Source organism: Mus caroli, unplaced genomic scaffold (assembly GCF_978045245.1).
Source record: "Mus caroli unplaced genomic scaffold, Mus_caroli_1 scaffold_13, whole genome shotgun sequence".
Lineage (NCBI taxonomy): Eukaryota > Metazoa > Chordata > Mammalia > Rodentia > Muridae > Mus > Mus caroli.
The window spans coordinates 68,585,867-68,602,234 of NW_028227268.1; the positions used below are offsets into that span (position 1 = coordinate 68,585,867).

General features: G+C 35.7%; 1 protein-coding gene across 3 annotated transcripts in view; it reads right to left on the reverse strand.

The window, feature by feature from the left end:
- The window catches only part of Fnip1 (folliculin interacting protein 1), an 80,320-nt gene that overhangs the window by 21,695 nt on the left and 42,257 nt on the right, over nucleotides 1-16,368 (reverse strand). For 2 of the 3 annotated variants that reach the window (XM_029483214.2, XM_021175415.3), the window contains exons 6-11: nucleotides 14,560-14,651; nucleotides 9,592-9,675; nucleotides 8,023-8,094; nucleotides 5,698-5,833; nucleotides 3,337-3,538; nucleotides 195-280 (exon numbers count right to left, since the gene is read on the reverse strand). In XM_029483214.2, the coding sequence (XP_029339074.1) occupies nucleotides 195-280; nucleotides 3,337-3,538; nucleotides 5,698-5,833; nucleotides 8,023-8,094; nucleotides 9,592-9,675; nucleotides 14,560-14,651 (672 nt within the window). The remainder of the gene's footprint in view (nucleotides 1-194; nucleotides 281-3,336; nucleotides 3,539-5,697; nucleotides 5,834-8,022; nucleotides 8,095-9,591; nucleotides 9,676-14,559; nucleotides 14,652-16,368) is intronic. The other variant, XM_021175416.3, reaches the window with a different exon arrangement.

Consider the following 16,368-nt stretch of genomic DNA (forward strand, 5'->3'; position numbering starts at 1 on the left):
TAGCCTTGGCAACACAGTAAGACCCTGTCTGAAAAACAAGTAAGAAAAAGTGCCAATAACAAAACAAAAAGAGAAAGAAATCTAAATAACTAAATCTTATTTAAACAAGGTAAATATCTTTCTATGTACATACATTATCTTCCTAAGCATACTATAAAACAACTCTGTCTTGGGCAAAGTGAGGAGTAAAATACCTGAATTCAGTCAGGGCATCAAGTATTCGATTGTATGCCAAACTTCTCTGGCTGGCATCAGCTGATCTCCGGCTCATTTTCATTGCCTTGAAAACAATCACTACATAGTTAATTCTTATACTAGTCCAAGTCACAACACTGGAGGAAAAAAAAAACAAAACCTTAACACACATTATTATCTACAGTGGTTTTTCTCTCCTGTACTTTTGGTCATTCATATGTACCTCAGAGTGGCCTTAAGCTTTTAGTAATCCTTCTGTCTCAGCCTCCCCTCTGCTAGGATTATAGGAACACATCACTACGACTAGCTATAAGATACCTTTTCTCTAAACAAAATACACAGGAACTCATTAACAGAGTTCATAGTATTTCACATTCTTAATACCTTTTGAAAAATCTGAAATTTAATACAATTCAACTCAGGAATCTCAGGTTATAACATGGTATTTGCTTGTTTCCCTCTAATTGTCTCATTCTGGTCAATTCCAAAAAATAAAAATAAAATAAAATAAAATAAAACCCAAATCCATCCCCTGGACAACTAGATAGGCTCTCTCACTAAACTACAACCATGCTAGGTACTTGTTTTCTTAAAAGCATATCCAATGGAAACTGAAAAGCTTTCATATAGGTAGAAAGAAAGTGGATCGGGATTCAAATGATAGAGGTTAAAAAAGAAAATTTAATTTTGCCAATGAGAATTTAATTCTGCATCCTTTATGTAATTTCAAACTGGTTAAACAAGACCCTATTTATTTATTTACTATTTGTTTGTTTGCTTAAGGTTCCATTATTCTAAGGACAGCTTCCTAGGAGGAAAGAGAAATCCACTGTTTTACTCAATGTTAACAAATTTGCAACTGGTAAAATAAATGTTCTTTTTGACAGAATTTGCTGTTGTTCTTTAACCTTGCTAACATTTTAAAACTACATCACAAATCTCAAAAAGTACCGTAGACTTCAAAATAATTACCATGGTGCTTAGAAACAAAAATCAGTAAAATAATAAGAGTGAGTGTTTTGCAAGTTGGTTCTAGAACAAATGCTTATTAACTTCTATCAATTTCTTTATCATTTCTATTATCAAGTCACATTCATTAAAATAAATGTGTCCATTCAGTTTCATCATTCTATAATCATTATTCTAGACTGTAGAAAGGTCAAGCCATTAAAACATGAAAACACTTACAGTAACCTTTAATTCTTACACTGCCCACCAAACTTTATACTCAGTGTAAAATTCTTTTCTAAGTAGGTGATGCATACTGCTCCTGAGAAATGAAGACAGCACTGAGCACCTGACCAGCCTGGGCTATAGAGTGAGACCAATCTCAACCAGAGCAAAGCAAAGCAAAGCAAAGCAAAGCAAAGCAAAGCAAAGCAAAGCAAAGCAAAGCAAAGCAAAGCAAAGCAAAAGATCCAACCCCAAACTACAATCACTATAAAAAAATTTTTTCAAGTCACTAAAAATGTTTCAGGTACAAATATATCAACTTTGATGTTAATAATCTACACAAAAGGAGAGCAGCCAACTTAAAAAATATATAACCAATGTCTAACTTGAAAAATTTAGACAGCATTAACTCATTTGTACAGCAAAATTATCTATTTTTTAATTGACTTAATTTAAACAAAAATCTGTGTCTTCTCTAGAGGCAGAAAAATCCACTTTGTTCCTGTGGTACATTCTAAATGATTTTCTTGCCCTAGTTTTTAATCTCTTTTAAATAGATTGCCCAATTAATCTTTCTACAGTAAACTCTCCAAACAGTCTTTAAAGATACCAAACTCCCTGGTCACACACTGTAGGGTTCTTTGTAACTGGCTCACATCACTCCTCCTCCCCTTCCCAAAAGCAGTAGCAGGGATAAACAACTTTGATCATAGATTAAAGATTTGATTAGTTAGTACAACTTTTGGAAAACTTTGCCAAAAATAATCTGCAAAATTTACCAAGGCATTAGTTATAAAGTAACATCAATTGTAAAAAATTACAAATGTCCTGAAAGGAAAATTACTTAAAAAGAGAAAAATTATTAAGTATATTTAAAATAATTCATAGTCAAAATAAGATTAGTTTTACAATATATATTTCCACATGTATATTGCCATGATTATCAAGCTAGTGGTTTGAATTTTAAAAATACACACCAAGACTAATCTCTATCAAATGAGAATACAATATGCATACAAGTGGCCTGGCCTGGGAAGATTTTTCTGCCAACTGCCAATCAATCCCCTAAGCAGTGAAGACGTTAAGTTTTGTTTGTTTGTTTGTTTGTTTGTTTGTTTACTTGCTTCTACTTTATCTGAGTCCCAAAGGGTTGCATCCAAACCCTGACAGAGACACCTTTAAAGTAAGCCCAAATAAAGACTTCACATCCGAAAATCATATTTCTCCATCCTCTGTACTCTAAAAAAACCAAACCTCCAATTGTTCATTTTTAGCTATCTTTAGTTTTTTTCCTGTATTTTGCAATTTTCTATGCTTAGACATTTGTTTCATATATTATCAGAAGCATCTGACATAACAATTAATCCCTCTTAAAACACTTTCCCATTGGCTTCCTCCAAAAGTACTTTCCTCTTAGCTGAGCAACCAGTCCTTTTCTATTTCCTTTGTGCCTACCGTGCTTCCAGACCTGACCTGTTAAAGCGTCTGGAGGCTCTTTTCTTCCTATTTAATAAATCAGCTCCATGCCTTTACTACCTTATGTCCATTAATGATCGTTCTCCTAACTCTAAAACCATGGGAAGATAAAGGAATAAAAAAAACCCACTGCTCTACTTCACTTCAGAGCACTTCCTAGCACCTCACATGCATAGGTATTCACTATCCTCCTTACTCCCTGCTATCGTAGGAAAACTCAGGAGTGCCTGTGCACTTACTTCCCTTCAGTCAGTTGCTACAACTGTTCTGCAGCCTCTTAAGGATTTAGCTTCTGAATGAATAAACTGTCTGAGGCCTTTGACTAAAACAGGAAACTCCTTTAACAACTCTACATCTGTTTGCAGCTCCTGGAGCAGGTTGTAAAGTAAGTAAAAGACAACTACCAAATTTTTGCCAAATGAATAAACACAATTCTTATTAAAAAGAATGCAAAGTAAAAGATAAAAATAAAATACAAAGTACTACACTTACCTGTTCTATTGCACTTTTTAATTTGTTCATGTGGCTTTCAAAGAGAGGAAAATGTGAAAAAAAGAATTCATTGAATTTGTTATTTTCATCTTCATCTTTGGATAATGAAAAGATTACCCCAATTGCAATCTTCTTTTTCCTCACAATTCCTGGATTAGGGCCACAACTTTCATCTGACAGATTAAAGCTTTCTTCTATAGACCTTAAAAATAAATGTTTTTGTTTAAAACATCAATAGTTTATCTCCTTGCTAATTCAATGTAGGTGAGTAAAAGCTCTTCTGTTGTTTTATGAAATTAAATATAAATTTACAATGTTATAATGGTTACCTTTCTAAGAAATCTATTTTCATTTTTTTGAAGAAATTTTACCAGAATCAAGTTGGAAATGGTTGAATCTTGCTTCTTACTAGAAGTCTTAAAGAAGCAGATAACTCCAATTCAAAAAATAAGCTAAAAATATCTGAATTTTAAGATAAAAGAGAACAAGTGAAATAAATGCGGAAACATGAAGTTTCTGAATCTACAGCTGTACTTTAGCAAAAGCTAAAAGAAAGAAATCTTGAGACTGAGCAAGCTGCCCAGCTTGAGTCATGAAAAATTAAAGCACTAAAAACATGTGGGACAAGAAGGAAAGCGCTTAACCACAGAACTCTCCAAAGAAAGCAAAGGACTTCAGAGTACTAACTTTGGCAATGGTTTCCTGGATAGAACATAAATGTCATAGGCAACACTAACATAGAATTGGGTGATACAAAAACAAATGTATCAAAGGACATCATCATCAACAGTTGGCAAACACAATCTAGAGAATGGCAGAAAATATGTGCAAATCATGTATCTAGTAAGGAATGAATACCCAGAATATTCAAAGATGTCTCCTAACTCATCAACAACAACAACAACATAAGCATGCTGGAACAAAGAATTGAATATATACTCCTCTAAAGATGATGGACAAATGACCAAAAAGCATTTGTGACTCACTCCAGTTTCATTAGGATGGAAATGACTAAGGGGTGGGACTGAGAATGTGGCTTAGTGGCAGAGTGCAACTCAGTGGCACAATGCCTCATATAAAGGAGGTTAAGGGCTTCCATACACATAACTAAAAACACAAAATCATGTGTTGGTGAACATACAATGATTTCAGAACTGTCTTGACATTGTTGCTGTGAATGTGAAATCATACAGTCACTATATAGCAGGCAGTTCTTAAAAATTAAAAACAGATTGACTATATGATTCAGTAAACCCACTTCTGGGCATATACCCAAAAGGATATAAGGCTCAGACTGAAACTAATGTTTATATACCCATGTTCATAGCACTGTTGTTCACAGCAGCTAAAAAAGAAACATCTATGTATTCGCAAACAAATAGAGAAAAGGTATGTATCTGTGTGTGCATTGGCTCATATGTACACATGTAGGTATGGATGTAAAGGTCAGAGGTTGACACTGGACATCTTCCTAATGATTCTCCACTTTATTTTCTGAGATGAGGTCTCTTTACTGAACCTCAAGCTCATCAATTCAGCTAAATGTTCTGGCCAGCAATCTTCAGGAACCCTTCTGCTTCCCCTTCCCCAGTGATGGGGTAAGAGAGGTGCACCTGAATCTTTCTTTCCATGGGTAGTGTGCTGGGATCTGAACACAAATTCTCATGCTTACACAGCAAGCACCATTCCTCCAGCCCCCCAAAGTACTTCTAGTGTAATGTTATTTAGCTATAAATATGATTTTCATATATATGCTACAACATGGGTGAACTTCAAAGACACACTCAACAAAGAAAGCCAGATATAAAAGGATAAGTACTTCATGATTCCACTTATGCAAGGTATTTATAGCTATTAAGTTTGTGGAGATTAAAATGAGTAGTGCTGGAGAGATGGTTCAGTCTTTATGAGCACTTAATGTTTTTCCAGAGGACCCAAGTTTAGTTCTCAGCATCCATGTCAGGCAGCTCAAAACAGCCTGTTTTTATGTATGTATTTCTGTGTGCACTGGCATATGTGCACACAACTCTATGTATAAGTGATTTAAGGATTTTCCTCTGGCTTCCATGGGTACCTGTACACAAATGACTACATTCTCATAGACATCTAGACAGACCTAAAACTAAATATTTTTAAAGTACAAAAGTTGACAATGGGCAAATGAGGAGTTGTCTCTAAACCATATGGTAAAAATGATTAACACAGAAAATTGTTTTAGTCTGTTTTACTACAATTAAAAAATTAATAAAATTTTAAGTTTCCAGTTATAGACTTCAAATACACAAAAAAGTCTCAAACTCTAAACACCTTACATAAACTTATGTTTAAGGAATTAGTCAATCTTGTTCAATTCCAACTTACCATCTAGGAAACACCCCATTTTCCAAACTTGTTGTTTGGCTACGTCGCCAACGTCGCTGGTAGCTGCTGGCACAGCTTCGAGTAAGTGAAGAGTTTGGGGAGGGGAATGGGGTGATGAACAAGCTGCTCAGAGATGCTGTTGTGGCAGAAGAACAAGTGTGACTATTAATCAGTGAAGAACCATGGCGACAAGTTTCTTTTTAAGAGACTGAACAGAGTAAACTAAATATTTTATTTTGTTTCATCAATGTGTCTCATTTTTCCATTTTAAAGTATACTTGGAGGAATACTTCAGAGGAGAAAACTCATACATTAATACTATATTTACAAGAGTCTCTAAGACAAGAATTTTTGGCATTGTACAACCCAGAAAAAAAAATGCTATTGGAAACAGGCTATCGGTTCTTATGCTTCCCTAGTGTCCACTAACTCGGCTGAACCCTCACCATTCTTAAAGGAAACCTGACATCAGTCGAACTGATATAGTAGGGTTTTAACAAGGAAGAAGATTTGAAAGTGTTTGGATGGCACTAAAAGGGGTCATTTACAGCATTCATGTATCACTTGTGTACTTGTACTTTCTGGAGCATTCTAAGGTGGCAGACACACACCAGTAGATTCTACTTGTACAGTATAAAAGTGTTTCAATAATAATACATGATAAATAAGTACAATTTTATTGGAAATGTTAATAATTTCTTGTTTTAAAGTTTTATGTTCATTACTCTAAATTGCCTGTGTGTGTGAGTGTGTGTGTGTGTCAGGGAATGGGCATGAGAGTGAAGGTGCCAGAGAAAAAGAGACTTAGATCCACCCAGAGTTGCAGTTATATGAAGCTTGGAACCAAACCAATATATATGCTTTTAACCTCTGAACAATCAAAATCAGCTGAGCTCTTTTTTTTTATCTTGTTTTTAAATATTCTCTACTAAATCAGTCTTTGAGAATAGAGTTCAGGCATCTGAAATTTTAATCTTTGAAAGTTAATATTATTGTAACTCAAACCTAAGGGTCAAAACATAGGCTAAAGTTAAAATCGCCTTTATACTCAGACTGACTCACACTGTAAAAGCACACAATGTGACCAAACCTGCCACAGAGCACAGAAACAAAGTTTACAGTCCAAGATGAGGGAGAGTTCTTCTTATTAATGGTTTGGAGTCCTAACATACACCTCTAGTTTTAACTAAAAATGTCTTTGCCTGGCTAATTCCTTGTTATTCCCTAACAGGAAAATTCCTTATTATTTCCTATCCAGGAAGCCCTGCATCTCTATAATGCACTGATGATACTTGCCCCTGACCCAGGTAAACTAGGTGTCTTTTTTCTGAGCCTCTCTGCACAAATTTATCACTGAACATATCCCAGTTTTTTTGTTCTTTTTGTTTTGTTTCTGTTTTATCACTGAACTGTGGCTGGCTGGTGCTCGTGCTCTCTCACTCGTGCTCTCTCTCTCCTCTCTCTCTCTCCCTCCCCCAACCCTGGACATAACAAATATCACGGAAGTCCATATTTTAAAAAGGGAGAGGGAGGATTATACTAATTCTCAATACCTAGCTTCTCCGGACAATAAACAATCTAACAATTTCAACACTAGCTAACGGCAAGCAGATGCAAGCAGATACAGTTTTTTACTTTGTTTTTTATTTTATTTATTTATTTATTTATATATATATTTTTTTTGGTTTTTCGAGACAGGGTTTCTCTGTGTAGCCTTGGCTGTCCTGGAACTCACTTTGTAGACCAGGCTGGCCTCAAACTCAGAAATCCGCCTGCCTCTGCCTCCCGAGTGCTGGGATTAAAGGTGTGCGCCACCACGCCTGGCATTACTATGGTTTTTCAGTAGTATCCTAAGCAATTTTTTTTTCTTGTCCTGACTAAGCCTAAGATGATGGTCTGTGATCTTCTATCAGGAGTGTCCAACCTTTTGACACTGCAACCCGATACTGTCATCTACAGAGTCCTTTCAGTGAAGATCCATACAATATAGTATCAAACAAACAAAATCTAAAAATAACTCAATGTTTTAAATAAATTTATGAGTTTTGTATTAGGCTATACTTGAAGCTATCCTTGGTCACATATAGCTATCAGAACACAGATTGAATTTGCTTTATAGGGTACATCCAATCAAACACACTTAATATTAATAGTAAACATTAAAAATGCCAAATTTAAGAGACTTTGTTCTATCCTTTCAACAATCCTCTTGTGTGAAATGCCAATTTGAACAGAGTAGATCACAAAGACAGAGATAGTAATAAAATCAACATCAATCAGCTAACAACAATCTCAGAATAGAGTGTGGTCAGTCTGTGACATTACCAGAGCGTGCTATGCCACTGTCTCTGTCCTCATTCAGTTCTCTTCCTGGCATGTCCATTGGGTTGCTGTGAACTACAAATCAAAACAAATGGTCAGTCATGTAATACATTACTATTGAGGTGGATGTTGCTCCTTTTAAGTCGCAAACCAGATCATGCTTCATCTCATTGCATTCCTTTTTCAATAGCATGACACCACCCAACACCAGGAGCTGTTACTCAGTTGAACAAGCTTTTAGATTTATCTGAAGATTTACCACATGATGCAAAACTACCCAAGATATAGAATGCACTGAGTAACTAAACTTCATATTCTAAGAACATATTGAAAACCATAGATGTTCATACTATTAAAGGAAAAAAGCTACTACTGAAGAGTATGGATGTTCGTTACTCAGGCCAGTGACAACTCTATGGTAGTTCCCTCTGATTACAATCTGTAATAATGTTTAAACACAAGCATAATAAGTAAGAATTTAAAACCCTGTATTAGATGTTTGATAACTTTGTTTAAATAGTATGATACCAATCATGTTTAAAAACAAGAAGGGGGTGCTAAGGATGTAAATTAGTGATAGAGCACTGGCCTAGGGCATATATACTGCCCTAGATTTGATCCATAGCACTAGAAAAACAAAAAAACCAACAAGTAAGTATAAGTGCTAGCAATATAGCTTGTATATTTTTTAACTAGTTTTATATTTTCCAAGTTTTCTAAGATAAGTATGTATTGTTCATATCTAATGTTTACATGTAAAATAAATTTTAATTAGAACAAGTGGGATATAGCTGGATGTGGTGACAAATATTCATAATCCCATTACTCAGGAGACCCAGTCAGGAAGATTTCAAATTCAACTGTAGCTGGGCCAATGATGAGGAGACTGATAATTATAAAGAGTGAGTAAATCTATGGACTGACAATTTCTACTAGAAAATGATAATGCAAGATCAGTGTGTGTGCAATGTGTGAAAAAATGCAACAGGACTCTAGTCCTGAATATGTAAGCAAAGCACACACACTGTTAACAATGTAATGATATGAATAATTATGCCCACATGCCTTTTATTTAGAACAGTGCTTGTTCATCTAAATCATAGCTCCAAGAAAAGTCGTCCTTAGAGAAGTGTGTAGATCAGAAAATTTGCAACAATTATAAAGATTGGATATTTCCAGCAATTGGTGAATTACAATACAAAAGCTACTTAGCCATGGAAACAAGAGAGTATAACATTAAATTTTCCAAGGGGCAGTATAACTAATTACTAAGCTAACCTCATACTAAATTTTTCTTTTAAGAGTCTAGAGTTTAAAATTATGACATACTGAGAAAAAAAATGACAAACTGAAATCTCATAAAAATATCAATCCTACTGATAACACATTTTGTGAAAACTTTAGGTGCATACCCAATGGAAAGCAGTAAGTCCCTCCACTCTGTAAGCAATGCTTTCTTATAACCATAACCTCCCAACTTCATTCTCTATACTCTCTTGTTTCCACAGCTTCACTAGAGATTCTAGCCACTAGGGCACACCAACTAGTCTACCCACACAGCACATGGCAAACCTGCAAAGAAAGAGGCACTCCTGATCAGGCGGAGCGGACCCTGCTCAGAGAAAGCCCGCCTGGGGCTGCAGAACTGTGAAAGACCTATATGGCAAAAATGCAAAATACACATGAAAGAGGCCTGTTAGAGAAGCCACACTGCATCAGGAAAATAAGGTGAGGTAAAGCAACATAAGAGCAGACCGACAGGTAAAGCACGGGAACTTTTAACCAAAGCAAGAACAACTCAAGTCATTTTTCCTTTTAGAAAAGTTTAGTTCTCCTTTTGGTCATAGTTTATATCAAACAACAGTTTCATACCTATTTATGAATAAATCCATTTTTAACAACAGAAATACACTTCTGTTACAAAAAGTAGGACTATCTCAAGTGCTCAATCCTAATATAAAACATTTTAACCACTCAAAAGGTAATGGTAGCTACATAATTTAATATCTGCCAAACTTATTTTTATTTTTGTTTTGGGGGTATTTGTTTGGAGACAGGGTTTCTCTGTGTAGCCTTGGCTGTCCTCGAAATCACAGAGATCCACCTGCCTCTGTTCCTGAATGCTGGAACTGAGGACACTACGACTTGGCGAAAGCCAGTTTTAAAGATTCCAATGTTCTCCTGCAAATGCAGTAAGAAGATCATGTTACTGCACTTACTACAAGAACACAGTCAATCTATCATGGAATTTTATTGACAAATAAGCACAAAAAATGCTATTGCAAGCCGAGTAATAAATAACAGAAGAAACTGATGTTTTTAGAGCTGTAGTTAACCACTATGAAAACAGAAGACACAGTACAGTCTAGAACAGCAAGATTCCCAAGAGTTCTACACACACACACATACACACAACTACAAAGAAATAATAGCAGCTAATAGCAGCCTGAATACCACAAGAAAGAGCATAAAGGCCAGGAGTGGTGGCACACATCTTAACTAAGCAAGCCGATCTCTATGAATTTGAAGCCAGCCTGGTCTACATAGAGAGTTCCAGGCCAGTCAGGGCTACAAAAAGAAATCCACTCTCCACAAAAAAGGGGGATATGGGAGGTAGATGTGGGGAAGGAATTAAATCCTCAAGTCAGGCAGCGGAATTATATGTTGCTTTTATTCAATTATGGCAGTCTAAATAAGTGGTTCTTAACCATTCTAGTGCTGAGGTCCTTTAAAACAGTTCCTCATGCTGTGGTGACCCCCAACTACAAAGCTATTTCATTTCTACTTCATAACTGTAATTTTGCGATTGTTATGAATCATAATGCAAATATCTCATATGCAGGATATCTGATATGTGACCTCCTATGAAAGACTCATTCAACACCTCTCCCCCCAAAAGAGGTTGCAGCTCACAGGCTGAGAAACACTAGTCTAAGAAGTTATGTAGGAGTTGTACACCTAGGACAGAGAGCCTTTTGCTTTAAATAGCATCTGTATTTCTCAAATTGCTGATACTATTTTTTTCTGCAACAAAAATTTCTGCAATTATAATGCAGCAACCCTTCCATTTCTCAATGTTCAACTCTTTCTTCAACATTCTCTAGCTATTTCAAAATTTAACGTCTTTAAATTCCTTCCTCCCCTACACTTCCTTACAAAGGACTGTATATGTGGACATTGGTATAGATGCACAAAGAGCTTTCAGACTGAAACTGTCCTCTTCTTAACATTCCACCTTCAAAGTTACTCAAATCCTTACCTGTCTGACAATTCCCGCCTAAGGTGAAATAATAGGTAACAGTAAAACCTTAAGATGCTAGTCATTTTCTCAAGAATTCTGAGAAGTTTGTCCTATCTTCCTAAGCTAATTCTAAGTCAGCCAGGGTCCCAACTCAACATTCTCAGAAAATTATATCTTGCTTTAATATCATTCTCTCAATGGTTTCCTTTTTTCTAAAAATACCTATAATCAAATCTCTTTCATGTTTCTTCAATAAGTATCTATTCCTACAGTTGTTCAGCTTTCGAAATGTAGTTAAAGGACACCTTGTGGTCCGTCCCTAAGACCCTTTCAGGTATTCAGTGAAGTCTTCAGTTTTCCACTGACTTACCTACAAGAGATGAGATTTTTTTCTTGACATATCTTAATCTCAACTACTTATACTCACTACACATTCTTTTGCACATATAAATAAGATTTGATTATGTTGTTGTATTCAGATCAACTTTCTGTTGAAGCCTTGGGAGTGTATCTAAAAGATTTCAATTGTGCTTTAAAATCTATTGGACATCTGTGAAAGGTTATATATTACCCATAACATACTCTCAACCAATAGTTAAATACAAAGGATACTAAGTCCAGGCCTTTTCTGGGGAGACCCGAGGCATTTCTGACAACCAGGCCTTCCTCCTTAGACAGCTGTCACCGGCTGGGGCACGGATGGATGCGTCATCTTTGATACTGTGCTCCCTTACAGTCCCTACAGTCCTTCAGAGTCAGGCATGCATCACAACGTATGTTTACTGTGGCTTTTCCCACCTCACTCATTTTCTTCCTTGCAGTCATTTCCAGTAGTGAAAACTTTGGGTGGCTAACTGTGTCATGGCATTTGCTTTAGAAAACAAGTGAGGAAACTAAACTAGCATGTCCTCACTGGTGTGTGACAACATGAAGCATGGATGTCAATTTGTTGCTGTGGCCCACAGTGCCCTCTGCCATCTTGCTCTTGCTTAATTCTTTCTTTTCTTCTTCATTTTTTTGTTTATTTTTGAGACTGTGTTTTAATATTTCTCCCTTCCCTTTCCTCCCTTCAAACCCTTCCCCACACCCTTACCTTAATCCTATCCTTTCCTTTCCTTTCCTTTCCTTTCCTTTCCTTTCCTTTCCTTTCCTTTCCTTTCCTTTCCTTTCCTTTCTCTCAGTAGAATGAGTGTGCTCCACTCACATGAAGTTACTCCCATGCTTTATGGTAGTGTGTCCTTGGTCTGGTATGGTCTACTGCTTCTTCCAAGGCAGTTCTTCCCAAGAACTGTATACATAACTCTTCAAATTTAGGTGTCCTATGCTCAACAAAGTCTTCCACAATTCTCCAAGAGGATTACATTTTAATCATAACCATATAAGTTTAATCTTGTATAGCATTCTGTGATTGTAGTTTTTGTCTAATGCTCACTAACTACAAATCCACTGGGGCAGAAACTGTGTTAGCTTACCGCCTCTTTGGGGTCTACTAGAGTGCTTGCCATATTACAGATGCTTAAAAAATACTTGATTAGTCAACTGGAAACATAAAGTCAGAAATGGGTCTCAACTATTCTTAATTCACAGAGTGTGGAATTGAAAGCCAAGCATCATTTAAAGGCTGTATCTTGATTAAATGGATTACATTTCTCCTCTATATTTCAAGAGAAAGATCAAATACATCTAGCCTCCATAGTATGACTTACTTTTTTAATAAAACCCTTTTTAAAGATTAATTTATTTATTTTATGTTATGTGAGTACACTGTACTGTCTTCAGACACACCAGAAGTGAGCATTGGATACTGTTACAGATGTTTGTGAGCCACCATGTGGTTTCTGGGAATTGAACTCAAGACATTCTGGAAGAGCAGCCAGTGCTCTTAACTGCTAAGCCATCTCTTCAGTAACAGTATAAGTTACTTTCATAACTACTGATTCATGTGCACTGTTAAAATGAATCACTTTCATTAAGTCCTTGGAATTTTAAAATAATATACAATTTTTTAAAAAGGTATTTCTTTGTTCAGTTTTTTGTTTGTTTGTTTGTCTGTCTTTCTTTTTTTCTTTCTTATTTTTTGTTTTTGTTTTTTGAGACAGGTTTTCTCTGTGTAGCCCTGGCTGTCCTAGAACTCACTCTGAAGCCCAGGATGGCCTTGAACTCAGAGATCTACCTGCCTCTCCCTCTTGAGGGCTGGGATTAAAGGTTTGCTTTGTTGCAATTTTACTTCATTAAAATCAGTAATTAAAATCAAGTAAACTAGAAAAAACTTTTTCTATAAGTTGACCTACATTATAAAATAGGCCTGATAACCCACAGTGAATGCTTAATAGCATCTCATTTGAAAAAACAAATTTAAAAACAATATTTATTGAGTACAATGCTATACCATTGAAACAGGGAGAGAAAGAAAAGCCTGCATTTTCTACTAATACAACTCATTGTATTTATAAAAATTAGCCATAGCCAAGCATGCTGCCACACACTTGTCATCCCTGCACATGGGCTAGAAAACAGGCCCCACACTAAGACTAACCCACAGCAAAGGCTTAACAGCACCTTACTTGAATAAACATACATTTAAAGATAAAATTTACTCAGGGCTGCATAGTAAGTGCCAGGAAAGTCTGAAATCATATCTCAATAAAATCATGTCTTAAAAAGGAAAAATAATCATCTAAAAAAAAAGTTTTTACTAAGTAAGAGTGGCTGTCCACTCCCTGATATTATGCATCAGAAATATTATCAAGCGGTAAATTAGTTATGCTTTCTAGACAAGAAGTTGCAGAAATACTATGTCATTTTAAAATGCATCACACATTGTGAACTATAATTAACTAAATTAAACTATTATTTTAATATGCTTCTTAAAAATCATTGTTTGAGCATCTACTCATATGAAGCACAATTCATAAAAATGAACACCATTTTAAAATGACTTTTAGGTTAGAGAAGAGAGTAGGGATAGTCTTCCCCCAACTAAAATATTCCAGAGAGCTGGTAATGGCTTTCAATATCAATGACATAATCTTCCAAAAATACAACTAATTCAAAAAACAAAAGAAAAACCAATAAAGACAAATTCTTTTTACAGATACAAAATGAATACTACATTAAAATCTAAGAAAAAAATGTTTTCCAAATAATAGAAAGGTTATACATGTGAAATTTAAACAACCTTTCTGTTTACACCATTAGAAGCTCTTGGGTTATATAAGAAATCTATATAATTAAGAAGTAACTTCAAATCTTATCCTGTTAACATTTTAAACTTTATAAAATGAAAATAAACCACCTACCTATATTTCCAAGCAGCCCATTACTAACTGTGCTGCTATCAGCTTTCAATGTATTACTGTCCTGATTGATGAATTCAAGACTGTCCTGCAGACTACAGAGGAAAAAACAAACAAACAAACAAACAAACAAATTCCAAATACATTTAATAATAATGCTTCACACATCCCTATGAAATTTCAAGTGTAAAACTTTGAAATATTTGAGGTAAAGGGGACTGCTGGGAATAGGAAGGATAATAGAGGTTGAATATGAACAAAATATGATGGAATGAAAACATCACTATGAAACCTATCCTTTTATATATTAGCTAAAAACTCTTTAAAGTTAAAACTACTACTATTAAGACTGTAAGTACATAGCCGGGCGTGGTGGCGCACGCCTTTGATCCCAGCACTCGGGAGGCAGAGGCAGGAAGATTTCTGAGTTCGAGGCCAGCCTGGTCTACAAAGTGAGTTCCAGGACAGCCAGGGCTATACAGAGAAAACCTGTCCCAAAAAGCCAAAAAAAAAGACTGTAAGTATAAACTATGATGATGGATCTATAATCACCTAAGCAATTGGTTAGTAAGCTGTACTTGAAGGCCATTTATAGCTGATGTACGTTTTATAAACAAAGTTTCACAGGAGGAAAACTCATGCTTATTCATTTGTGTGTTGCTGCTTTAATGCTGTAAGGTCAGCAGTAGGAAACTAAGCGTACTATACAGCTCACAAATAGAGAAGTAAAAATGTGGCTCTTTTAGAAATAAATTGCTGACACCGACATACAGCACAGACAAAGTTTCCCTCATATTTTGGACTAAAAATATTTTGCTAACATTTGGGGTTGGAAATGGTCAAAGAAGACTTGTGGGTGAGGAAGGGAACAGAAAACGGGAAGGAGAGCAGCAGGAACAGCAATCAAATCATCACATGTTAAAAATGGTGTACATTACTTCTTTTGTTCTCTTTAAGAAGAGCCAAAGTAAAATTACTGTGCTATCCATAAACTTTAGGAATTTAGAAAATTTAGAAAAAAAAGGAGGACTATTTCATTTCTACTACAGTATTAAATTTAAAAAGTTTGGCAAAATTTTTTAAAGTATTCCCAATATTCTTTTAAAAATCTACCTTTTCCTTCCTTCCTAAAAGAAAGGTAAAATTAAGCTACATAGAAACCTTTATTCTTATTAGAGCCTCTCAAAGCAGAAGTCTTTCAGAGGCTCAAAAGAATTCTCTAGAGCAGGTGGTTCCCTGCTGCTTCCCCACTTGTTTAGACTTTGGATTCCTCCAGGATTCAAGCTAGTCAGTGCTCTGACTTGCACCTGTGGACCCCACTAACCTAACCATAAGCCCTGACTCAGCACTTTGTTTACTAGTGCAGAACTAGGGTTCTGCTACATAGTCTGTTATCCTTAAGAGGCCCAACCTTGTTTCTATGTCACTGTTCTAGTCTAAGCGAGAACAGTTTATAATCTCCCCACAGCTATTCTATATGTGTAGTGTGTAGTGTGTGTGTGGATGACTTGATTTAACAGTGACATGGCTACCTAAGGCCATTCCAGTCTGTGGGGCTCTGCACACTGAAGAATGTAAAGGTGTGACTGGTGATCAGCTCAGAAGAGTAAGACTGAAAAGCAGCATGCCATCTAGGATGGAGATGTGCTCAACATTTTGCTTCTAACAAACCTTCTGGAAAACTACAGAAAAAGAAATCACATCTATATATCCAGTCATATTCAGAAAGGGTGTGTAATCTGGACTCCATAAACTTTCAAACTTGAGCAAGATATAGACTTGAAATTGTGCTATAATTAAAAAATATATAAT